The sequence below is a fragment of the Ursus americanus genome, chromosome 30, assembly GCF_024610735.1.
Source record: "Ursus americanus isolate L20-20 chromosome 30, mUrsAme1.1.p, whole genome shotgun sequence".
NCBI classification, from domain to species: Eukaryota; Metazoa; Chordata; class Mammalia; order Carnivora; family Ursidae; genus Ursus; species Ursus americanus.
In genome coordinates, this window is record NC_142156.1 from 16403423 (window position 1) to 16430341 (window position 26919).

General features: G+C 40.2%; 3 protein-coding genes and 1 pseudogene across 6 annotated transcripts in view; 3 read left to right on the forward strand and 1 right to left on the reverse strand.

The window, feature by feature from the left end:
• Positions 1 to 6550, forward strand: part of TMEM116 (transmembrane protein 116) — a 148226-nt gene extending 141676 nt beyond the window's left edge. The window contains exon 11 of the mRNA XM_045776741.2: positions 2550 to 6550. Coding sequence (XP_045632697.2) covers positions 2550 to 2627 — 78 coding nt within the window. The 3' untranslated portion in view covers positions 2628 to 6550. The remainder of the gene's footprint in view (positions 1 to 2549) is intronic.
• MAPKAPK5 (MAPK activated protein kinase 5) overlaps positions 1 to 25809 on the reverse strand; it is a 33139-nt gene extending 7330 nt beyond the window's left edge. For 2 of the 4 annotated variants that reach the window (XM_045776688.2, XM_045776682.2), the window contains exons 1-8: positions 25676 to 25809; positions 14231 to 14304; positions 13416 to 13491; positions 12739 to 12836; positions 11089 to 11197; positions 9371 to 9460; positions 8518 to 8613; positions 2723 to 2803 (exon numbers count right to left, since the gene is read on the reverse strand). In XM_045776688.2, coding sequence (XP_045632644.1) covers positions 2723 to 2803; positions 8518 to 8613; positions 9371 to 9460; positions 11089 to 11197; positions 12739 to 12836; positions 13416 to 13491; positions 14231 to 14304; positions 25676 to 25711 — 660 coding nt within the window. In that variant the 5' untranslated portion in view covers positions 25712 to 25809. The remainder of the gene's footprint in view (positions 1 to 2722; positions 2804 to 8517; positions 8614 to 9370; positions 9461 to 11088; positions 11198 to 12738; positions 12837 to 13415; positions 13492 to 14230; positions 14305 to 25675) is intronic. The other 2 variants (XM_045776703.2, XM_045776694.2) reach the window with 1 other exon arrangement.
• Positions 3019 to 6550, forward strand: LOC148107445 (small ribosomal subunit protein uS5 pseudogene; annotated as a pseudogene).
• On the forward strand, positions 25710 to 26081 carry LOC148107446 (putative uncharacterized protein encoded by MAPKAPK5-AS1). The gene has a single exon (XM_087857161.1). The coding sequence runs from the start codon at positions 25710 to 25712 to the stop codon at positions 26079 to 26081; it is 372 nt and encodes a 123-aa protein (XP_087713287.1).
• Positions 26082 to 26919: the final 838 nt, after the last annotated feature.

Below are 26919 nucleotides of genomic sequence, written 5' to 3' on the forward strand. Positions count from 1 at the left end.
CTGAAAGGAAAATGAAAATAGTCACTTACAGCAGAGGCACAGCCCCAAAATAAAGCCCCCAGAAACAGCAAATAACATACACAGGCGGGTATCTCCAAAAATCACTTAATAGAGACTGGAAAAGTTTCAGGAAGTCTTCAGGGAACCAACCTTTCTATCAGAGGCTTTCTATGCCCCCAACACTACATATATGCACACCAGCATACGATGCCAATCTAGGGCGAACTAAACGGTCACTTTTATCCTCACTGCTCAGGCCCAAGCTACTAGCTGATCCTTGGGTATAGGTATAGGGTACTTCATCTCCAGCCAGAGGAACGACAGATATAAGCCAGCTGGTTGGGAAACATGTACACTGTCGATCTGGGCAGGGTTGAAGGTGCAGGCACAAAGCAGCTGAGACACAGGTAGGCTGACCCCATAACACAGCATAAGTCATTTTGCAAAGACCAAAGCAGTTTGACACAGATCAGGAAGAGGCAGGAGAGGGAAGAACAGGAGGTCTAAAAGCACTCCTCTGGCCACAGATGATTCACTACACCCATTTGCAGGACCAGACACCATTCTTGGAGAAGATACTCTGAAAGAAAGAAAACTGCCACCAACTATTTTGTCTATGGCATTAGGTGCCTTCATGGGCTATGGTCACAGCATGATTATTAATAAAGGACTCCTAATTTAGTTAAATGCAGCTCTACCTGCCTCAGAAACTGGATCCTCAGAAGCTTCAGTTCAAGCCTGTCTTGAATCACAGGACAAAAGCAGAGTCTGCCTGAGAAAGGCAGCAGGGAGCCTGCCATTACGGCCACATCTTGTGTCCTGCTGATAGAAGCCTAGAAAATGGGAGGTCTCAGGTACTCCCACCCATGTTTTGGCATCATACTAATGGGTATTTGTAGATGACACGACCCCGGCTACAAAACATAATTATAAAATTATAGAGGTGAGGTGCCTGCATGGCTCAGTTGGTTAAGTGTCTGCCTTTGGCTCAGATCATGATCCCAGGGTCCTGCTCAGCGGGGAGTCTGCTTCTCCCTCTACCCCTCACCCCGCTCATGCTCTCTCTCTCAAGTAAATGAATGAAATCTTTAAAAAAAATTACAGAGGTGAAAGTAATATTAAAAACAGTTCAAATCCCTCACTTTCCACATGAGGAAACTGATACTACAGTTTTTAAATTAAGATTGATGTATTATTTAACTTTTACAAAATTTAATTACATCCTATTACATATTTTTGTTAAAAAAATTATGTGCAGGGGCACCTGGGTGACTCAAATGGTTAAGGATCTGTCTTCGACTCAGGTCATGATCCCAGGGTCCTGGGATTGAGCCCCACATCGGGCTCCCAGCTCAGCGGGGAGACTGCTTCTCCCTCTCCCTCTACTATTCCCCCTGCTTGTGCTCTCTCACTCTCTCTGTCAAATAAATAAATAAAATCTTTAAAAAAAATTATTTGCAAATGTAGCTTTCGGTGTTCATTTAGCTGCCAATAAAAAGAGGATTATCTCTAGACTAACATACATACACATTCAAAAGTAGTATGAGCTGTTTATTATTTCAACATGCTGTTCATCTACAGTGTGTAATTTTTATGAATGCCATGCTAATTCATGAGCACCACTAGGTTCACAAAATGGAACAGGAAAAGAAGACAAAAATACTACTGGAAAATAATATATCACACAAGAATCCATTGCATTCATGCTGAGAAAATTTTAGCAAGTAAATTAATGTCATCTAAGTGCTTCTACCACTCACTTCCTGCATGCATCAAGAAGCAGAAAGCAGTTTCTGACTCTGATGCTATAATCGGCACAGCCCTCAAACCTCCGCTACATTAGGAGAGAGATGACTATGGTTTTGAGTTTGTAGGGTAAGAAGGTGTGGAGCAGTGATTTCCTGGGGACTGACCAGTGTTAAATATGAAAGTAGGTGTTTAAGGTTCTTGGTTACAATGTGCCAGTGACAGTGTGGAGCACAGGGTCCTGAGTGGCAGAGAAGCCTGTGTGTTCTTTCTTATGTATGCCTGTGTGTACGTGTGTGTGCGTGCTATAGGAATATGTGGGGCCCTCTACAGTGTGGGACCCAAGAAGAGCCAATCTACTGCCTTTTCACCACCCTCAGGTCCCTCTCTGTCATCTGTATTCAGCCGTGAGTCCCCAAGCAGCATGATTTTTTTTTTTCTGATCTACCCAGCGACTCCAGGACCTGCTTTAAGAGGCCCTTAATCCTCTTGTGTTTTAGAACAGAGACGCTTGATGTGTAGGCTACAGACTGAGAGCTAGAAGACCAGGAACACTTGCTGTGTGTCGTAGACACTGTGCTAAGTTGGGTATTTTACGGGAAGAAAGAATGGTACCGTAAATGGCCATGGAATGTTCTCAGAAATGGCCTCCACCTCAAAAAAAGCAAGACAACCACGTCTTTTAAATGTGGTCAAATGTGGTCAGTGGACTACAACTATCCAAATAACCTACAGGTGACCACTGCCCTTGGTTCCTGCTGCAAAACCTCAGTTGTTAAGAACCTTATTTCATATTTCATCAGACAAAAAACCTGAATTCCAAGGAATCTTCCGCATGTGTGGCTGCTGCCAGCCTTTTGGGCAGGAATATTGAGGGATAAGAATTCCCAAGAATTCATTCCCAAAGAACCACAAACACCTCACAGGAGAAGAGGGGCTACACCTGAACGGTGTAGGTAAGTATCTCTTCCCCTACCTTGTTATAAGTGTAGGGTGTTGGCGAGGTAGGTATGATGCCAGATTTCTCCTTCTGATGCCTTCTCTGTGCCTCCAGTACCTGTCAGAGTCAGACCAAAGGGGACAATTTACTGAAAACCACACCAATGACCTACAACTTGAGAAAGAATGTTGAAAAAGAATGCTGAAAGAGAGCAGACACTGGCAGTTAACAATTAAAAACAAAAAACAACCATCCAGAAAACACAAACTTTCAAAAACCTTTTTTCCCCTCTTATAACCAGCAATTTATCAGTTTTTGCCCAGGTCAAGGACATGAAGAGCAAGTCCTTGGAAGAGATTTAACTCTTCTTCCTGCCCATCAAGGTATCCAAGATCATGGACTTTTTCCTGGAGACACAGATATCCCTTACACCTGTATAAAAGCAAACCAGTGCTGGCCAGTGGATCAGGTTCAAGGTACTTGTTGCTATCAAGGACTATAACAGTCATGTTTGTCTGGGTATTAAGTGTTGAAGGAGGCGACCACTGCCATCCATGGGGCCATCATCCTGGCCAAGTTCTCCACCGTCTTGTGCAGCGAGACCCCTGGGGGAACAATACTGGCATACCCTGCAGATTCCTTGCAAGGTGACAGGATGCTGTGACTCTGCGCTGGTCTGTTTCCTCCTCACACGCAGACCCACGCTATGATCTTAGCCCCACGCCCATGAAGCTGCTGATGGCAGTTGATGACAGCTGCCACACCTCAGCGAGGGGCTGCAATGTCACCTGGGGCAACTTAGACAAAGCAACCTTCGATGCCATCTCCAAGACCTACAGCTGCCTTACCCTAACACTCTGGAAAGAGACTGTGTTCACCAAGTCTCCCTGTCAGGAATTCACTGACCATCTTGTAAAGACCCACATCAGAGTCTCCATGCGGAGGACCCAGGCTCCAGCTATGGCCACCACATAGTGTTTTTATACAAGAAGAGTAAAGTGAATTAATTAAACCTGAAAAAGAAAATACCATTTATAACAGAACCATAGAATAAATCTAGCAGAGATGGGAAAGACCTGTACACTAAAAACCACACAAATATTGCTGAGAAAAACTAAAGGCAAAAATATATAGAGCAATACAGCTTCCTCATGGGCTAGAAGCCTCAGTATTGTTCAGATGTCAGTGTCCCCATACTGAACCATACCTCTAAAACAACCCCAGTCAAAATCCCAACAGGCTTTTCTGTAGAAATTAACAGCTGATTCTAAAGTTTATATGGAAATGCAAAGAAATTAGAATAGCCAAAACAACTATGAAAAAGAACTACGTTGGAGGGCTAACACTACCTTACCTCAATAGTTATTATAAAGCCACAGTAATCAAGACAGTACAGTATTGGTGTAAAGACAAAGAGATCACTGGAACAGAACAGAAAATCCAAAATTAAACCCACACACATACATTCAATTGATCTTTGACGAAGATTCAAAAGCAATGCAATGGAGAAAAGATAGCCTTTTCAACAAATGGTCCTGGATCCGGATATCCAAATGCTAAAAAGTGAACTTAGATCCATACTCATACATTATACAAAAATTAAATCAAAATGGATCATGCATATAAATGTAAAACCTAAAACTATAAAACTTGTAGGAGGAAATCTCGGGTGATCTTGGGTTAGACGAAGATTTCTTACATAGGAAACCAAAAGCTGAGTCCATAAAATATTTTTAAAAATTGATAAATTGTGGGGCGCCTGGGTGGCTCAGTCGGTTAAGCGTCCGCCTTCAGCTCAGGCCATGATTCCAGGGTCCTGGGATCGAGTCCCGCATCGGGCTCCTTGCTCAGCGGGGAGCCTGCTTCTCCCTCTGCCTGCCGCTCCCCCTGCTCGTGCTCTCTCTCTCTCTCTGACAAATAAATAAATAAAATCTTTAAAAAAAATCTTTAAAAAAATCAATTAATTCATCATATTAACAAAATAAAGAAGAAAAATATATTATCAGCCCACCAGATACAGAAAAAGCATTGGACAAAATTTAACACATTCCCTTTCAGTAAACTAGGAATAGAAGGAAACTTCCCCAACCTGAAAAAGGGCATCTACAAAAAATGTAACAATTAATATGCTTAACGGTAAAAGATTGCACATTTTTTCTAAGATCAGGAATGAGGCAAGGGTATCTGCTCTAATCCCTTACAATCAGCCAGTGGTCCCAGCCACCACAATAAGGCAAAGAAAATAAATAAAAGGCAGACATACTGGAAAGAGCAAAGTGAAACTGTCATTATTCACAGACAACATGATTTTGCATGTAGGAAATCTTAACAAATCTACAAAAAATCTATAATTGATAATTGAATTTAGCAAGATACAAGGGATCAAAAGTCATTCGTACTTCTACAAACTAGCAACAAACAATTGGAAAATGAAATTGTTAAAAATATAATTTTCAACAGCATCCAAAAAAATAAAATATAGGAATAAACTTAAGAAAGTATGTATAAAACCTATACACTAAGAAATATAAACATTTCTGAGAAAAATTAAAGACCTAAATAGAGAGATCTACCATGTTCACTGATTGGAAGACTTAATAATGTTAAGAGGTTAACTCTCTCCAAATTCATCAGCAGATTAAACACAATCCAAATAAAATCCCAGGAGATTTTTCCATTATAGAGAAGTGAATTCTAAAATTTACAGAAAAGTGCAAAGGATTCAGAATAATCAAAACAATTTTGAAAAAGAATAAATTTGAAGAACTCCTTATACTATCTGATATCTGAGGTCAAGACTTAATAAAAAGCTACAGTAATCACACGATATAGCTGTAAGGATAGACAAATAAGCAGAATAGAATAGAACAGACTAACAGATACATGGTCAATTAATTTTAACATTTTTATTTATTTATTTATTTATTTATTTATTTATTTATTTATTTATTTATTTATTTGAGTTGGGGAGGGGCAGAAGGAGGGGCAGAAGGAGAGGCAGAAAGAAAATCTCAAGCAGACTCTGTGCTGAGTCCAAAGTCTATTGCAGGGCTCTATCCCATGACCCTGAGATCATGACCGGAGCTGAAATCAAGAGTCGGATGCTTAACTTAGGACTGAGCCACCCACGCGCCCCTGGTCAATTGATTTTTGACAAAACTGCAAGATAATTCAGTTCAACAAAACTGTAAGGTAATTCAGTGATACAAGGCTATTCTTTTCAACAAATGATTTGGAAACTTGATATCCATAAGGAAAAAAAAACTTGACCCTTATTTTACACACATACACACACACCACCCCTCAAATGAATCACAGTCCAAAAGGTTAAAAGCTAAAACTAGAGGGGCACCTAGGTGGCTCAATGGGTTAAGCATCTGACTTCTGATCTCAGCTCAGGTCTTGATCTCAGGGTCATGAGTTCAAATCCTACACTGGGCTCAATACTAAGCATGGAGCCTACTTTAAAAAAGGGTGGGGGGTACCTGGGTGGCTCAGTCAGTTAAATATCTAACTCTTACCTCGGCTCCAGTCATAATCTCAGGGTCATGGGATCAAGCCCCGAGTCAGGCCCCACGCTCAGTGGGGAGTCTGCTTCTCTCCCTCTGCCCCTCCCCCTGCTTGCTCATGCTGTTTCTAAAATAAATAAATAAAACTTAAAAAAAAAAAAAGCTAAAACTATAAACTTTAATAAGAAACCATGAGAAAAATCTTCACGTACATCGGTATGGAAAGATCTCTTAGGAACAAAATCACCAACCATTTAAAAAAAATGGGTGAGGGGCGCCTGGGTGGCTCAGTCAGTTAAGCATCCAACTCTCGTTTTCAGCTCGGGTCATGATCTCAGGGTTGTGAGATCAAGCCTTATGTCAGGCTCCATGCTGGACATGGAGCCTGCTTAGAATTCTCTCTCTCCCTCTCTCTCTGCCCCTCTTCTCTCTCCCTCTCTCTCTCTCTCTCGCCCTCCTTCTCAAAAAAAAAAAAAAAAAAAAAAAAAGGATGAACTGGATTTGATCAAAACAAAAAACTTCTAGGGTGCCTGGCTGGCTCAGTCAGTGGAACATGAGACTCTTGATCTCTGGGTTGTGAGTTCAAGCCCCACACCGGGGGTGGCAATTACTTAAATAAATAAATAAACTTAAACGAAAATTTAAAATTAAAAAAAAAAGTAAAAAACTGCTGCTATTCTGAAAAGCAAGCCACAGTCTGAGAGAAATATTCGTAATATATGTGGTGGGCAGAATAATGGCTTCCCAAAGATGTCCATGTTCTAATCCCTGGAATCTGTGCATATGTTACCCTACACAGCAAAAGGGACTTTGCAGATTTTATAAAATGGAGGATCTTGAGATGGGGAAGTATCCTGGATTACTTGGGTGTATCTAATGTAATCACAATTATGAAAGGGAAGCAAGAGGGTCAGAGTCAGAGACAGAAAGATGGGATGCCTGGGTGGCTCAGTCAGTTAAGCGTCTGCCTTTGGCTCAGGTCATGATCCCAGGGTCCTGGGATCGAGTCCCACATTGGGCTCTCTGCCCCCTCTGCCTGCCGCTCCCCCTGCTTGTGCTCTCTCTGACAAATAAATAAAATCTTTTTAAAAAACAAAGAAAGAAAAAATGGAGAAAGAGGCCACAAACCAAAGAATGCAGGTGCCTCTTGAAGTTGGAAAAGGCAAGGGAATGGATTCTCCCCTAGAGCTTCCAGTAGGAACACAGTCCTGCCAACACCTTGAACCATTTCAGACTTCTAACCTCCAAAACTGTGAGGAAATAAATGTGTTGCTTTAAGGCACTAAGTCTGTGGCAATTCATCACAGTAGCAATAAAAAGTAATACACATATACGACAAAGAACTTGTATCCAGAAAATAATAACTTTTTATACCTCACAATTATAAAACCAAAAACGGGCAAAAGATTTATACCTGTACTTCACAAGAGAATGTTGTACCCATATTTCACAGTAGAATGTCTAATAAACACATGAAAAAATACTCAACAGTAGCCATTAAGAAAATGTTATAATTAAATCCATAATGAAATAATACTATGGACATACCAGAAGGACTAAGATTATAAATACTAAAAAACATGAGTTGATGGTAAGAACATGAAGCAACTGGAACTCTTATATATTACTGGGGACTAGGTAAAGTGGTAAAACCATTTTAGAAAAGATGTCTCCCAAAACTTGTAAATGAATATTCCAGCAGCTTTATTCATAATAGCCAAAAATGGAAAACCCAAAATGGCCATCAGTCAATGAATGGATAAACAAACATGGCTTCGTCCTCTATGACAGAATACTACTTAACAACAAAAAGGAACTAACCGCTGATATATGTAGCAACATGGATGAATTTCAAACACATGATGAGCAAAAGAAGTGAAACACAACAGGTACGTGAGTTCCACTCATATGAATTTCTACAACAGGCAAAACTAACCCGGAACGACAGAAAGCAGATCAGTGGTTGCCTGGGGCCAGGGGTTGACGGGGAGCAGACTGACGACAAAGATGCACAAGAGCTCCTCACGTGATGGAAATGTTTTGTATCTTGACTGTGGTGGTGAACGTGCAGGAGTGTGTTTGTCAAAACTCCTGAAACCACACTTTAACTAGGAGTATTTTATTGTACACAAGTCATACCTTGTTTTCAAAAGAAGTTGATTTTAAAATAAAATGCGTGCACCTAATTAAGCAGACTAGGTTTCTGAAGCTGAGATCTCCCCTTCCCACTGGTAATACACGCCCACTTGTGCTGCCGAAGAGAAGAACGTGTCTACAGACAGCCCGGTGATACATCCTGCGGCAGAAACAGCAAGTGCTTACCTGAGGTGCAACATAATAAGGGGTGAATTGGGGTGTCATCAAGTCACCTTGGTCAATTTTAGCAAATCCAAAGTCACACAACTTCACTGGGGCATCCTGAAATAAAACAAATGGAAGTCATTGCTCCAGAGTTCTCAGTAAACACTAAAGGAAAATCCAGGTGGAAGGCAGGTTACCTTGAGCTCTCTCTCACGAGTTTCTGGCTGACACCCGAGCCTATGAATAGCATATCCTCACATCTGGAGAAATGATTCATACTGAGAAATTTTTCTTAGTAACAGAGAGGTAAAGAATTTCTACCTACTCACAGTTGGCCTTGTTTCATGACTGGTATTGCAGTACTAAAATCAAGATTTTAGCCAAGTGTCCCCTGACTCTATCTACTGGCCCATCATCTCCAATCCAGGGCGTGATTTCACTTTTAGCATCAGCTTCAAGATTGCCAGAGCAACTTATTTGGTGGGACATGGTACATGGGGCAGGGAGTGAGACTGGAGGGAAAAAAACACCTTATCAGTATTAACGAATGGCAAATACAACTATGACACTTCAAGGTAATATTTAAGAGCATATAGATTGCTGCCCCTTTCCAAAGAACCTCTAAATCATATCCAAAATCTTAAGTCTTACAAATGCATATCAGTACCATCCAAAATTATCAATGCCAAGGGCATAGCAGAATGTCTCTGAACTTCTAGCAAGGAAACAAGTGGGGAAAGTAAGCTGCTGGAATCACTTTGGCTTAGAACCTCTTCACCAAGGATTCAGAGAACTCTGAATCCACACCTACACACCCGTTCCCGAACTGTGTTGAGAGTGGCGCGCTAAAATGCAGAAAAACAAGTCATCTCACCAAAGAGTTATCCTTGAAGAGCAGATTTTCAGGCTTGAGGTCTCTGTGAGCGATGTTTAACAAGTGACAGTGCTGTAGAGCCAAAGCTATCTGGAAAAGGACATAATGGAGCAACCATATCTTAGAAAAGATAGCTCTTTAATGCCCCTGGCTTAGAGAACTCAGGATATTAAAAAAAAAAAAATCCTTAACTAAGTCAATTAAGACTGTGGCTGGTTTTCAATTTTACAGCAGAAATTAAGTAAGACTTTGGGTACCAAGAAATAGAAATGAATTCAACTTAGTTTAGCTGCAACCTGTATTTCATTAAACAAAAAATAAATAAATAAAGTTTACTTTGTTCAAGTAAACTGATGGTTAAATCCTGTACGAAATGGGAAGAATAAAATGCTTCCAATTCCACTCCCCTGAGATGCAACCAGCACGGCAGAGTAAGTGCTGTGCAGGGCAGTCTTCAGCAGGCCTGGGTTCCCCCAGCAGGGCAGCGGGCGCTAACGCCTGGCTCCGGAGAGAACCACACTGTCGGGGGGCGGGACCTCAACTCCAGGCTCTGCCTTCAAGAAAAATAGAAAGCCACTAACTTCATTTTTCCACCTGATGTTCCAATTTGCACATCCCATTCGCTGAAATGGAATGTCGCCTGTTTAGGTGGGTTGGAAGGGTTTTTGTTTTATACAAGATTCTCAAAGCACATCCTAATATTTGAAATCTTTGAAAAATACAAGATGTAATTTTTAAAATTAAATAGAACAAATTCTACCAGTTCTTCAACTCTCAGTATGGAATTGTCTTGGCATTCCAAATATCAGTTCCTCCCTACCAGAAAGGAGGCATACTAAAATGCCTGAGGCTCCCGCACACTTAGCGCTTGAAGCTGAGGCCGCTGGCTGGCTGCGTGCTCACGGACACAGCCAGTGCACGACCTGAGCGGCAAGTCTCCGCTAACACCACAAGGGTTCTGGCCCAGTGAGCAGACTTTGATAGGAATTCTTGCTATAAGTGAGAGAAAAATGCTTGAGGCTCATGGAAAATTTGGAAGAATTTTGTATTTAGAACCAATTGAGCTCTGATTCCTGCTTTTTGCTTTGCCTGCTTGGCCTGAAGATAAGCCTTGTGGAGTTAGCTTTTCACCTCCTCACGAGGTTATTTCCAGTTAGATTCCTAGTATTGTTTGTGACATAAATAGAATTGTTTGTGACAAAAAAATTTTCTAGCAATAAAATGTGATGTCAAAATAGACTATAACCAGGAATAGCCCAGAATTACAAAGATCTTAGAATTCTATTAAAATCTGATGAGGTGACTCATAAGCAAAAAGTATCTTGTATACAATTGTCCCAGAAGATATTTTTATCCCACACAATCTTTCAGGTGTTATCAGCAGCAATTCATCTCAAATCCAACAACAGTGCTTGGACACTACATGCTCAAAGATATCTACAGTCTACACAGGAATTAAAAGATTACCTTCCTTCCAGAGTTTATTTAAATCTTTTAACAGGCAGCAACTGACAACCACTTAAAAATATAGTCCCCCTCCCAAAGCATTAAAGGGGTCACAATTCTCCTGTCAAAGCATCTTTTCTGATTACATAACAAAGCAGGCAATGAGAGATCAAATAGAGCTTTTCTTCAAGCTTTCTTTTATTCCCCCCAATGTAATTGTGCTTGTTAACCAACATTGTTGGCAGTTTGATTGGTACCCGGGGTTAACTTGCCTGCTTTGTTACTTGGCTGGCTTGCTTCTCTGTAAAGTGCCGGTGCTGGCTGATTCTGTGAAATAGCTCTCCCCCTTCCATCATCTCCATTACAATTAAGAGTCGAGCCCTGTTTGAAAGCATTTGATTTTGTTAAGTTAAAAAAAAAAACTGAAACATCAAATAAGCTAACCTAAAGATACCTCATCTACAAAGTGTGTAACTACTTCCTAAGTCTAGCCCTACTGTTCCCCTTGGAGTTGGACCCCTTGTCACTATCAACTGGGCACTACAGATAAGGAATATCCCTCACCTAAAATTTTCTAAGAAGCTAAAATGGGAGTAAAATAATTAAGTTTTGAAAACAATGATCCCTTTGAAGATACTGTACTTAACTTGTTATTACTAGGTGTTAAAGGGGGGAGTTGATCTTTTAAATGACATGTTTTTGTATCGTATTTAGGGCAGCTAGATGGAAAGTGTATTGAAAACAGAATATAACTTTGTGTAGGACGTGAATTTCAAGTCACTTGGCTGGTGTTGGGCTACCCTGGTTATTCACTCTCATTCTGTGACTCTATGGGTCTGTGTCTATGTCTGTGTCTATGTCTGTGTGTCTCTGTCCACTCCTTCTCCCCATTACACTAGTTTTTCATGTGACCCACAGCATACCCAGCAAGACAGCTGGACAGGGTTACACAGCTACTAAAGAAAGGCAAAAATTCTCATATTGTAAAAAAAGAAAAAAAAGAAAAAAAAATCTAAAAATCGGAATTCTGGTTACCATTCTTTGATATAAATGCTTCCAGCTTCTATCCAAATGCTTTCACCAACAGAGCACAGTTGTAAGAAATAGTCATTATTTCCCATCTCTTTTTACAAATCCATCTTCTTTCTCCACCTGGAAGATTCCTACCCACCCGCTTCAAGTCCTAGCCCCCACATAACCACTCTGTGAGACACCTCACCTCCCCAGCCTCCAGTTAGCAGCTCTCTTCTCCTTTGTAAGCTCAAAATATCTTATGGATGCTTCTCCTTGGTCCCTATCACATTGCTATGATGACAGGTTTACATCTCAGTCCCCAGTAGAAATCATACCTTATTTAACTTTCAATTCCCTGGAAGACACTTAGAATGCCACCCAGTGGGCCTGCCAAACATTTGCCAAACAGCTAAAAGAATAATGTTGATTTCTTCTTTTAAAAAGGAATGTCAGATTAAGCAATAAGGGCTTTTTGCCATATCAACTCTAAGCCAGTGCCTAGTAATATCTGGTCCCCTTTCACTAATCTGATATAGAATCTGTTTTAATTCCATATTACATACTTTTTTTTTTTTTAGAGAAAGTAATCACAATTATCGGGGGGTCCCAGAGAGTGGGTGGGGCATAGATGAAACAAGACTGGCAATGAGTTGGCAACTCTTGGTGTTGCATGATTGGGTACCTGAGGATTCATTACATAATTCTGTCTGCTTTTACAAATGTTTGAAATTTTCCAAAATAAAAAGAAGTGAAGAGAGAAAGAGAGAGGGAAGCAGGCAGGGAGGGAGGGAGGGATGGAGAGAAAGCAGGAGAGGGAAAAAACAGCACAAAAGAGAGGCAAACCCCACTACACCTTGACCTACATGTGGAGAGGTGGACATGCGGTGATGACCCCCATGTAGTCTTACCTGGGGCTGGACTCGTGAGGAAACTGTACACTGTTAGCAAACACTTCAATGATTTGAACTATATTTGGGTGTGTGGCACACATCATGTGCAGACGTACCTTAAAGAGAACAGCGGAAACGTATCACCTCACCAACAGATTCACTTTCTGCTGGCCCATCCATTAGTAAATGAAAAATCTGGCAAATAACTCATTTTGTTTCAGAAATTATTCCTATATCTCCAAACAAAAGACTACGTTCTCCACTGCACATGTTACTAGTATGTCATCACCACACCCAGATGATTTAAAACAAGTGTGTATTTTTTAGAACTAGAAACACATCCTCACAGCCCTCCTGCAGCACACTTACAAGACACTAGTCACCATTCTCCACTCTTCAAGGACCTTGTCCAATAAGTATAAGCTGAGGTAAACCTGAATACTTCAGGGCATAAGAACCACATTAATTGAAAAAGAACAAGAGGTGGTCGAAAGGAAGTAAGACTGACAGCCTTTGTTACTGCTAGATGTGGGACTGCTTTGTAATGGTAACAGGAATAGGGAAAAGGGGTAAATACCAATATAAAATTCTTTGTGCATCTCTGTATTCCCCCCAGGAAGCTATCTTACTTGTATAAAGAAAAATTCTTAGGCACTTCCAATATTTAGGCAAATCAAGGCAATAAAGAGTCATACCTCATTTCTAGCTTTTGGACGATCAAAAAGAATTTTCAGTGCAAACCGTTCTTGAGTAGATTTCTTTACACAGACTCTAGATTTGAAGGAAAAAAATTCGATCAGAAATCATCTCTGTTACACTGAAAACTAATTTAACCAGTTTGTTCTTTTAGAATTGTACTTCTAATCAAGAATATATCTGGGTGCATCCAAACAAACTTGTCCCTAGGGCTAGCAGGTGGAGAGGCAGAAAAGCCATCTCACCCTCCCCGCATAGGCCTCAGCTTCTGAGCCATGTGGGAGCAACCTGAGGATGGCCAAGGAAGGAATGGCCAGGGATGGCCTCTGCTGGCTACAGGTGACTCTCACAGTAGCTCCAGTTTCAATATCTTTTTCTTTCTTGCTTGCTTGCTTTCTTTCTTTCTTTTTTTTTTTTTTTTTTTTTTGAGAGCGTGCGAGAGAATGAGGGGGTGGGGGCAGAGGGAGATGGAGAGATCTTAAGCAGGCTCCATGCCTAGCACAAGCCCAATATAGGGCTCGATCTCACAACCCTGAGATCATGACCTGAGCCGAAATCAAGAGTCAAACACTTAATCAACTGAGTCACCCAGGTGCCCCAGTCTCGATATTTTAAATGATTCTATGTTACAGATCATGTGACTCAGTCACTTAAATATATTTCTAAATGGATGAGGAAAAGCCTAACATAAATACCTCCACTTAAATTACAGCTATTTCACAAATCTGGCACACCTGATGCTTCTAATGGACGATGTATGCCAAATGGCCCTTTGCAGAGTAATTCTGCCATAGTTTGCATGTGGGTCTCTTACCTAACTGGACCACTAATTCCAGCTCCCAGCTTCTGAGTCCAATTGATATTGTATTCCTCTAAAATGGAGGTTTCCTATTAAAACAGAAAAGGGTGGGGCAGACAAAGATTCTCCAATTAAAAAGCTGAATAATTGAGCAGGGTGGGACAACACAAAATCTTGGCACTCAGTATCTCATCTTCTAAGAGAAACTGGTAAGCAGGGCTTTGCATTCTTTTGGCTTTATAATTAGGTATTTCTTCTAAATGACCAAGTTAGGCACTGTTTTCCAGGAAAAGAGAAAGCAAACACTTTTAGGTAAGAAGAAATTCGTCACCTCATCCACAAAGTCCATTTGAGTAGATACTCAATGTTTTTCAGGGCCGGGGGGAGTGTGAGAGGGAGATACTCTGTCAAAATGCTTCACTACTGAATATTCAGTTGCTAAAATAAAATGGTCAGGATATTTTCTGAGGTTCCAGAAGACTGCTCTGATACATGCTTCTATGATATAGAGGCCTACACCCTTGAAGAAATTGATCAAATTGTTGAAATAACTGAATAAATTGAGACTTAAAAGTTCAAATAAGGTAGTAGTGAATATAATACTTAACTTATCTAATTTTCAACAGCATCATTTTGAGTACAAAGATATTGTCATATTCATTATGTAACTACATTTTTTATAGTTTTCAATTGTTTTATTTACAGTTTTAATAGCTTTCAATAATTCCCGATACAGCCTCTATGATTTAGTGTAAGTTTTTATGGAATTTCTGTCTAATCACTGTATGTTGAGCTTTGTTGCCATAGGCTTTCAGGCATGAAAGCCACATATTTAAGTTATGGCAGGCTAAAATTCATTTTTCAGGGTTCCACAGGAAGAAAAGGAAACCAAATGGAGACCTTGAAAAATTAGGCTAGACCACATGAGATTTTCAAATTGTTCTGTTGCAATGAGAATCTAATAGGACCCCGATTCCCAGTATATGGGAACAGGTATCTGTCCATATAACACACACTCATTGAGTGGTTGGTATGTGCCAGACACCAGGCTAAGTTCAGAGACAGAAAAACAGAGCTTCTGCCCAATTCCTATGGAAGCATACAAAATAAGCTTACAATAGTCGTCATTTCCACTTTTCTGCTGCCCCGTTCTTGATAAAGGTTCTCATCAGATAATAAACGCTCAGTAACTGTGGAATGAGACTAGAAAGGTAGACTAAAGCTGGATGATAGAGGGATATTGACTTGGGAAAGATCAGTTAGATCATTACACAAACTCCCTTCTGAAAAACCATACATTGGGGTTAAGGAGCTTGTCAAGGTCACACAGTGAGTTACAGGGACTAGTAAGACTAGATTCTATGGCTTTGGCCTCTTCCTTAGCACCATTCCAGCTATCAAAGTTAACTACCTTACACTGAAGATTAGGGACAGATCTTGCCCAATCAGGGAGATCCCAGGCTCTGTCCCCAATCACCACCCCCTAAACAGAATTCAGACCTACCCACTTAACTTGCCTACCTCCTTCATGTTTCCACTGCACGGCCTGTTGGACTCAGAAGTGTTTGAGAAGACAGGGAGGAATACAGGATTGGGAAAGAGGGAGTTGGAAGCATATTCTAAGCTTCATGGTAGAGTAAAATCATTTGCTAAACCCCTCCTCCTCCTCGACTCCAGTGAAAACTACACTCATATTAGATTCATGGAAAAGAGAGCTTTGTTCCATGGAATTATCTGTCATGAACAGATCAAAGGACTGTTCATTCACCCAGTTCCTGGGATGTGGAGATATCAGACCAAATTCTTCACTGTGCTGGTGCTTATTCAGATGGTACTCTATCTGATACACAGCCAAGACCACTCAACTTGTAGAGGCTTGATGAGGCTCTGACAGGAGTTTTAACACTTGATGTTTCAGAAGGTAAGAGAGGCACTACCAGGCCTCTCTACAGCCCTGATTTCTGAGCCGCTTTCCTTACACCTCTTGTCCTCTTTTCCAGGTTTTGTTCTTGCACCTTTGTTGATGGTGCCATAAACACTAACCAGTCTAAGGCTTCAAGAAGCCTGGATGGGGAGGAGAAGTAACGCTCTCACATGTCACCTCTTCTATGTGTAGATGGCCTATTTTCTCACATATTTTAATGACAATGAGAATATAGGAAGGCATGGGTCAATTAAAACACTTCACTGAAGTAAATTATGGACTACTTCAAAGGCTGACAAACACACTGACTGAATTCTGCTAAAGAAATATATATACTGCCTTAAATTAATAAGGATATAGGTACATGGAATGAAGTAATTCTTCAGAATCCTAGACCAAAGGTCAGGAAATCACAACCCACAGGCAAATCTATCCATTGTCTGTTTTTGTAAATAATAAACAAAATATATTTGTGATAGATATAAAAATGATATAGTAAAAAAGTTAATATTTACCGGATTAAAAAAAGATCCAACCATAGCTGTCTATAAGAGATATACACTGGATTCACAGAAGCAAACAAGTTAAAAATCAAAGCATTTCAATAATTATGCTGCATAGACTGGGTATCCACATGCAAAAGGACAAAGCTGGACCCTTAACCCCATATACAAAAACTCAAAATGGATCAAAGACCTTAATGTAAGACCTAAAACAATAAAATTCTTAGAAGAAAACACAGGACATGAGTTTTGTAACATTGTATTTGGCAATGACTTCTTCAATAAGACACCAAAGGAACAGGCAACAAAAGAAAAACTAGACAAGATGAACATGAAAAATTTTTTAATTTTGTGCATCATAAAACACTATTAACAGAGTAGAAAAGGCAACTCACATAATGGAAGAAAATATTTACAGATCAAGTATCTGAAAAGGGATTAATATCCAGAATATATAAGAACTCCTAAAACTCAAAAACAACCTGATTCAAAAAACGGGCTAAGAAGTTGAATAGACATCCCAAAGATACACAAATGGCCAATAAACACATGAAAAGATGCTCAGCATCACTAATCATGAAGAAATGCAAATCAAAATTCCAATGAAATATAACCTCACACCATTAGGATAGCTACTATCAAAAAACAAATAGGGGTGCTTGAGTGGTTCTAAGTGTCAGACTCTTGCTCTCAGCTCAGGTCTTAATCTCAGAATTGTGAGTTCAAGGTCCACATTGGGTGTGGAGACTAATTAAAAAACAAACAGAAAATCAAGTGTTGGTAAGGATATGGAGAAATTGGAACCCTTGTGCACTGCTGGTGGGAATGTACAATGATACATTTCCAATGCCACGAAAAACAGTATGGCAGCTCAACAAAAAAGTTAAAAGTAGAATTACCATATGTTCCAGCAATTCCACTTCTGGGTATATACCCAAAAGAACTGAAAACAGGGTCTTCAAGAGATATTTGTACATCCATGTTCATAACAACTATTCACAATAGCTAAAACATGGAAGGGACATAAGTGTCCATATACATATGATGGAATATCAGTCAGCCTTAAAAAGTAAGGAAATTCAGAAATATGCTACAAAATGGATGAACCATGAGAATATTATGCTAAATGAAATAAGGCAGTCACAAAAAGACAAATACTATATGCTTCTATTTTTCTGAGGTGCTTAAGAGTAGTCAATATTATCGAGATAGAAAGTAGAATGGTGGTTGGTAGAGGCTGTGGAGAAGAAGGCAGAGGAGTTACTGTTTAATGGGCACAGAGTTTCAGTGTTACAAGATCAAAAGAAGTATATGGATGGATGGTGGTGATGGTTGCACAACATTGTAAATATATTTAATACCAGTGAAGTGTACATTTAAAAATGGTTAAGATGGTAAATTTCATGTTATGAGCAATTTTATTACAATTTTTTAAATGGAGAAAAAAGTAAAAGGATGGAAAAAGATATACCATGAGTAACTATAAGAGACCTGAAGTAGCTATACAGACAATAGACAAAATAGACTTTAAAACAAAAGATGTTAATAAAGAGAGAGACACTTTTTATAAGGATGAAAAGGTCAATTCAACAGGAAGACATGATGATTATAAACATATGCAGGCACTTAACAACAGAGTCCAAAAATACATGAAGCAAAAATTGACAGAATATAGGAGAAAAATAGATAATTCAAAAATAATAGTTGGAGATTCCAATACCGCCACTCTCAATAATAGAAAAGCTAAACAGAAAATCAGCAAGATGTAGAAGATAACGCTGTCAACCAACTTGACCTGACATCTATACAACACTGTATCCAACAACAGAAAAATACACATTCTTCCCAAGTACACATGGAATATTCTTCAGGATAAATCATATGCTGGATCCCAGTCTCAATAAATTTTTAAAGACTGAAATTATATAAAGTTCTTCAACCGTAATGGAATTAAGCTAGAAATCAACAAAAATTTTAAAATTACATAATACTTCTAAATAATCAGTGGGTCAAAGAAAAAAAACAGAGAAACTAGAAAATATTTTGATCTGAATTAAAAACACGATACAGTTGTCCCACCTTGTCTGCGTGGGGTACATTCCAAGACTCCCAAGGAATGCCTGAAATCAGAGCTGGTACCAAATCTTATATACACTATGTTTTTCCTGCACATGCATACCTCTGATAAAGTTTAATAATTTAAAATTTATATAACTTAACATTATAATTTATAAATTAGGCACAGGTAAGAGGCTAATAATTAATAATAAAATAGAACAATTATAACAATATACCGTAATAAGAGTTAGGTGAATGTGATCTCTCTCTCTCACACAGTATCTTTTTTTTTTTTTAAAGATTTTTATTTATTTGACAGAGAGAGCGAGAGAGCATAAGCAGGCAGAACAGCAGAGGGAAGGGAGAAGCAGGATCCCCGCTGAGCAGGGAGCCCGATGTGGGGCTCGATCCCAGGACCCTGGGATCATGACCAGAGCAGAAGGCAGACGTTTAACCATCTGAGCCATCCAGGCGCCCCCACACAAATATTTTTTTGTACCACACTCACCCTTCCTCTTCTTGTGATGTGAGATGACAAAGTCCCTATGTAATGAGGTGAATAACATAGGTCTTGTGAAAAGGCATTAGGCTACTAATGACCTGATGATTTAGAAGGATCATCTGCTTCCAGACCATGGTTAACCATGGGTAACTAAAACCACAGAAAGCAAAATTGTGGCTATAAGGGGACTATATGATAAAATTTATGATGTGTAGTTAAAGTGGTGTTTAGATGTAAATTTATAGCTATAAATCCCTACATAAGAAAGATTACAAGTCAATAACCTAAGTTTCTACCTTGAAAAACTAGAGAAAAAAGAAATAAACTCAAAGCTAGCAGAAATAATAAAAACTAGGGCAGAAATCAATAAAACAGAAGACTGAAGATTCAAAACCAAAAGTTGATTCTTCAAGATAACAAAATTAACAAACCTTCAGCTAGACTGAAAAGAGAAAAAAACACAAATTGTTAATATTAGAAATGAAAGAGGGGACATCACAACTGTCCTTAGAGGACTCAAAGCATTATAAAGGATCACCATAAACAACTTTATGGCAAGAAATTAGAACACTAGATGAAATGGATAAATTCCAGGAAGACATAAATTACCAAAACTCACTCATGAAGAAATAGAAAATCTGAATAAATCTGTAACAAGAAAGTGAATTAATAACAACAAAAAAATCTTCCCATGAAGCAAAGCCTAGGCCCACAGTTTTGGTAGTAAATTCTACCAAATCATTTAAAGTGCAGTTTCTCAATCTTAGCAACACTGACATTTTGAAGCAGATAGTTCTTTGTTGTGAGATTGTCCTGTGAATTAAGATGTTCAGGAACATTCCTGGCCTCTACCTGCTAGGTGCCAGAAGCATTCCCTATCTGCACTGAATAACCATAATGTCTCAAAACACTCCCAAATGTCTTATGAGAGACAAAAATTGCCCCCTATTGAGAACTATTGACTTAGTGAATGAAATAATACCAACCCTCCACACAAATTCTTCCAGAAAATAAAGGAGGGTATACTTCCCAATTCATTCTGAGGCATGTATTACCCTCATACCAAAGCTAGACAAAGGCATCACAAGAAAACTATAGACCTATATCTCTCATGAATACAGATGCAAAAATCCTCAGCAAAATTATTAGCAAACTGAATACAGAAACATACAGGAATAATTTTATATCAGACTAAGTGGGGTTTATACCAAGAATGCAAGATTGGTTTAATATCTGAAAATCAATTAATGTTTCTATATGCATCATTAAGAATAAAGAACAAAAACTATCAATAGGTGAAGAAAAAGCATTTAACAAAAACTCAATACCTATTTCTGATAAAAACTCTCAGCAAACAAGGAATAGAAGGAAACTCCTCAACTGAACAAAGGACATCTACAAAACCACTTACTTAGTGATAAGTCTTTAATGCTTTCCCCCTGAGATCAGGAACAAGGCAAGATGTCCACTTTTGCCACTTTCATTCAACACTGTACCTGAGGTTCTACCCATGGAATAAGACAAGAAAACAAAATTAAGAGCGTATTTCCTGTAAAGGAAGAAGTAAAACGGTATTTATTCACTGATGACATGATTTTTATACACAGAAAATCCTAAAGAACCTACAAAACAACACCAACAAAAATCTAGAATGCAGCAAATGTGGTAAGGATGCAAAACACGTTATTAAAATACAGAAATGAACTGTATTTCTATACACTAGTGACAAACAATCCAGAGAATGAAATCACATAATTCTTAATAGCATCATATAGAATAAAATATGAGGAATAAATTTATTAAAGGGTACAAGATCCATACACTGAAAACTACAAATACATTGCTAAGAGAAACAGGAGAAGCCCTAATGAAATGGACAGTTATACCATGTTCATGGATTAGAAGACAATATTGTTAAGATGGCAACTGTCCCCAAATTGACCTATAGATTCAATGGAACCCCTGTCAAAATCCCAGAAAACTTTTTTGTAGAAATAGACAAGCTGATTCTAAAATTTATTTGAAAATACAAAGAACCTGAAGAGCCAACTTATTCTTGAAAAAGAGAAACCAAGTTTGTTCTCACACTACCCAATTTTGAAAATTTACTATAAAGCTTCAGTAATCAAATTAAGTATGATACTAGCATAAGGACAGTCATATTGATCAATAGAACAGAACAGAGAATCCAGAAATAAACTTGCTCACTTATGATCAACTGATTCTCAAAAAAGGTAACCAAAGTAATTCAATGGGCAAAAGACAGTGTTTTGAACAAGTTGTCCTGGAACAACTGGATATCCATATAAACGACAAACAAACAAAACCTTAGACCTTTATGTAACACCACAAACAAAAGTTAATTCCAAATGGATATTAGACCTAAAAAAAAAAGAACTAAAAATTGTAAAACTTCCAGAAGAAAATATAGTTGAAAATTCTTGTAACCTGAGATTAGGCAAAGATTTCTTAGCTATGACACCATAAGCACAATCCATAAGAAAAAGAAAAAAAGATAAACTGGACTTCATCAAAATTAAAACCATTGAAAGTGAAAAGATAAGCCACAGACTGAGAAAAATATTTGCTGATCATATGTCTGATAAATCACTTTTATTCAGAGTTTAGAGAGAACTCTTACAACTCAATAATAAGACAACTCAATTTAAAAATGAGTAAAAGATTTTAATAGAGTTAAATACCAGGGGAAAAAAAATTGCGTGAATGGCAAACACATGAGAAGATGCTCAATAGCATTAGAATTGGTTTTTACTCAAAGTATATAAAGAACCCTTACAACTCAATAAGACAAATAACCCAATTTAAAAATGGGCAAATGATTTGAATAGACATTTCACCAGAAAAGATACACAAATGGCAAATAAGCACATGGGAAGTTGACCAACAATATTAGTCATTAGGGAAATGCACATTAAAATCATAATCAGAACCACCATACAACCACCAGGATGGCTAAAATAGAAAGACTAACAATACCAAATATCTGTCAGGCGGGAAACAAAAACAAAAATAAAAACAAAGACAAAAACAAAAACAAAAAACAACAGACCCCTCAAATACTACAGGTGGGAATGAATAATGATAAAGCTAATTTGGAAAAGTTTAACAGTTTCTTAAAAAATTAAACATAAACTTACCATGCCACCCAGTAATTCCATACCTAGGTATATACCCAGAAGAAATTAAAACTAATATTTACACAAAAACTTGTATAAGCAAGTTTTATTTATCATTTTGTTCATATTAGCTAAAACTGGAAACAATCTAAATGTCCATCAACTGGGGATGAATAAACAATAAAAAGATTACTCAACAGTAAAAAAGAAATAAACTAATATATGCACTAACATGGATGAACCTCAAAAGTATAAGTAAAAGAAGCCAAATATGTAAGACTATGTATTATACAATTCCATTAATTTGGAATTTCTAGAGACAAAACTTAGTGGCAAAAGTAGATCAGTAATTGTCTGGAGTGGGGAGTGGGAGTAGAGGCTGACTAAAGAGGTGAAAGGAACTTTCTAGGGAGGATGCAAATATTCTTTTAAAAAAAGATTTTATCCATTTGAGAAAGAGAGAGAATGTGATGGGGTTTGGGGGGGGCAGCGAGAGAGGGAGAGAATCTCAAGCAGGCTCCACACCCAACACGGAGACCAATGTGGGGCTTGATCTCGAGCCAAAACGGAGTCAGACACCCAACCCACTGAACCACCCAGGTGCCCCGGGATGGATCTATTCTAAAAGTGGATTGTGATGAAAGTTGCACAACTCTGTAAACTTACTAAAAATTCTTGAACTTACACACTTATATTTTGTGAATTTTATGGTATGTAAATCATACTGCATTTAAACAATATTTTTACAACTAAGGAAATGAATTTTCACTAAGTGCATCAAATATTAAGAACTCTGCCATATACAATAGAAGGCAAATATGTAAGCAATCCGTAATCCCCAAATGCTCTTTCTCCAGGTTTAGCTAAGTGCCTTAGGAACAGTGAAGTCATGGGGCTATGGGAGAAGAGACAGAAATGAGAAGACAGAGCCTATGGTTGTTGCCTTGGCCTTATCCTAATTATTTTGAAGAGTAATAGGATGAGATGTTAAAGTCTAATCAGACTGCTCTTAGGTAGTCAGGCAGCAGAGGTTTAAATGGTCTGATCAGAGCCCAGGAAAACAGCTTTTCCAGCTGAACTCCACTGGTCTCAGACTTCACCATTGAGGGACATCCTCAAGAAAGCAAAACAATGAATACAACACAATGCCATGGAGCAGAAGTTTTATTTGATGTGATGCTGGCTTGCTTCCAAGCGAGTATATCCTAGTCAGTAGTGGCTGTCAATCAGATATTTTCAACTTCACTTATTTGTATTCGTTGGACACACCCAAACTAGTAGGCAGACTCACCAATGACCTGTCAAGTACATGAAGAAAAGCTAAAAAAAATTCAAGAAAGTCAGATTGGGCAATAGTGACCAAGTGAAGAAATTATGACTTTCTTAAATGACTCTTCAGCTATGAACTAACTAACATTCATCAAGTTCCTACTAAATGTTAGGTATTTTTGTAAGCACATTTAGATACAGCTGTTCATTAAATCCTCAAAAAACCCAATGAGCTGTGGAGTGTTTTTATCTCCTTTCTATGAGTGGGGAAAGTAAGGGACAGAGAAGTGAAGTGACTTACTCAAGGACACTGCTAATGAATGGCAAGGCTGAGATTTTAACCCGAGTCTACCTAGAGAAACTATGGTAACCACTATGTAACATTGCTTCCCATTTATATATTTACCCTCTAGAACTCTGTCCCTCTTCTGTTCAAAACTCCCTAGCATTCCTCTGCTACTCAAGTTCAAAGCTGAAGTCCCTATGATGGTCTACAAGTCCCTTTGTGCTCTAGTTTCCCATTACCTCCCTAAAACATAATCTACACTGACCCACTGCATTCACTTTGCTGTTCCTAGATCACACAAGACTTGTACCTACTTCAGTACCTTTCTATCTGCTGTTCCTACTGCCTGTAATACTCTTCTCTGAGACAGTGGAGGTTTCCTCCCTCGTCCCTTTCAGACCTCTACACAAATGTCAGCTCTTCAGAGAGGCCTTCCCTGACTACTTTTCCTAAAATAGTACTCCCCACCCTTTTTATACTTAATTTTAAGCACCCGGCAATGTTTATTACCTAACTCCACCATCTAGAATATTAGCTCCTTGAGAGCAGGGACATCTGGGAGTTTGGCTTTGCACCACCAATGCCTAAGACAGCACCTGGTTTAAAAAATACAAAAAAAAACCACGGACAATACTTGATTCACAACCCAGGCATATAACTTTAGGTAACAACTCATGACCCTGTACCAATAAAATCCAAACCAAAAGAAAAAATACAGTCTTTTAGAACCTTTATTTCTATTATTTAAAATTTGATCTTTCTTAATGTGTATGTATATTTTCATGCCTCCTTTAAAAGGTGAAGTTTCTTTGGAATGACTGATAACGTCTATAAACTTTGCTACACAAAAAATTATTAGAAGCGTAACTTCTTAACTGTGTCTCGAAGGGGAAAATAACCCCAAGTTGCCAAATGGATGCCTGTCCCTCAAGAGAAAATGGAATTCTTAAATGGACTGACTTAATACTGCAAAATAAGTAAATAATACATATCGAACTTCGGGCTCAATTTACACAAGACTCTAATTTCCTAGCTACAGCTAAATGACTTTCTAACTATTAGTACCTCCAACGTTTGCCTGTTTAAAAAAAAAATAAAAGAATAAAAAGCAGATTTTTGAAAACTTTTCACTTTATTTGGGTCATTTTAGAACACACATATTTGCTTTGTTGTTGTTGCTGTTGTTGTTAACAGTGGCAGTAAGTCACAGAACACCATGAGCTCTTCCTCAATAAATTAAATGCTCCCTAGGAGGAGAGGAAAGAGGAAAAGGTGAGGGAACATACGCAAAAGAAAGAACAATACGTGCCAAAAGACAGATTTTGTGAGAAGGCGAGCCACCCCTTTTGAAACTGCAGGTTTCCAGGAGGCTGGTTTCAAACAAATAGAGAGCGATGGGTAAAGTCCAACTCTCCAAGTACTGTTGCAGATCATCCGGAAACATATACTGGCGGCACCTGGGGAGTGACTGAAAGTAGAGTCGTAGGGCCCCCTCTGTCCCACTCATATCAAGTATCTCCACGCCACTCACCTTCCGTTTTAGATGAGCACAAATCACATCCCTACTTTAATCAGGGAAGTCAGAGGGAGTCGGACATCCCTCCCTACACATACACAAACCATTCGCCCCAGGGCTGTAAAACGCAGTCCACGGAATCTGGGAAGACCGAAACCGGGAGTCGCTGGAATCTCTCACTCCAAGTTCTCTCCGCTCTCTGAGGCTGAGCCCAGAGGAATGCCACAGGGACAAAGCGGGGAGGAAGGGGGCATCTCCCCCTTACCTTGATGGCTTTCTCCATGTCGCTCTCCTCGGACATGCTCCGTAGGGCCTCTACGGCCGGGAGCGGCGGAGGCTGCGCAGCTGCCCGGTCCCACCGTAGCCGAGGGAGCAAGGGGCTCGGCGCTCGGGCCCCTGGGCCTCGGGGAGACCGGCAGCAGCCGCCCCCAGGGGCCGGCGGGGATGAGGGCCCCGGCGCCGGCTCCGCTTCGGCGGGCGGCTCTAGGCTGGCGGCGGCGGCCCCCAGGGACAAGCCTTTGTGCTGCGCCCCGCGCGGCCGCCTCCTGGCTTCATCCCCGGCCGGGGAGGCAGGCTCCCGGGGCAGGGCGAGGCGGGTCGGGTCCCCGTCCGGGGCGCTATGCAGAGGCCTCGCGGGGCCGCCGATTAGGCCTGGGCTCGCCAGGTCCTAATGAGGAACCTGCGCCTCCGTCTCCGCCGCCGGCACCGCTGCGAAGCCGAGGCCGAGCCCGCCGCCGCTGCTGCTCCCGATGCCGCTTCAGCGCCACACATCGCCGGGACACCCGCGCCGGGCAGCCCCGCCGGCCGCCCGCCCGCCGGCGCTCTGTCCCGCCTGAGCTCCGGGCCGCCCCTCCTGCCGCCCGACTCCTTGCCCCCACGGCTCCACGCGCCCCTCGCCGCCGTCCGCTGGGGTTTCCGAGGTCCCCCAAACCACGCAGTTGATTTGCAGGCCTCCGCCAGGGCCTCCCCAAGCTGCGCCGCACTCGGCACAGGCCCCGGGGCCCTCCGCAGCGCTGGCGCCGCGCTGATGACGTAACGTGCCGTTTTCCTCCCCCCCCCCCCCCGACGGGGTGGATCCACTGGAGAACGGCACCTGACTGAGTGGTGCTCGGGCCCCTTATTTTCTCGCCGGCGCCGGGAAGGAGGTTCGTTCCGCCAGGAACAGCCTGCGCGAAGGACCCGGGGGTTTCAACTCGTGATGAAGAAGAGGAAACGGAAGTCCCGGGCGGGTGCAGCGGTAAGAGAACAGAATTGTGTGTAATAATAGTAGTAATAGTTGTGTATTCAGAGGGTTAATTTTACGTGAGGCTCTTTTGCCCCATCAGGTTCTTTCTGCTATACAAAGCAGGCATTTGGCGCTGCGAGGTAAGTATGTTCTTATCTCCGCGTTCCCAGGTTAGGTAATTAAGGCTCTGAGAGCCCAACTCTCTAGGGCACAGCTGAGAAGTGGTCAAGTCAATTGGAACCCACGTTTGTGCTCCTTCCACTACACCAATTACCTATCCAAGG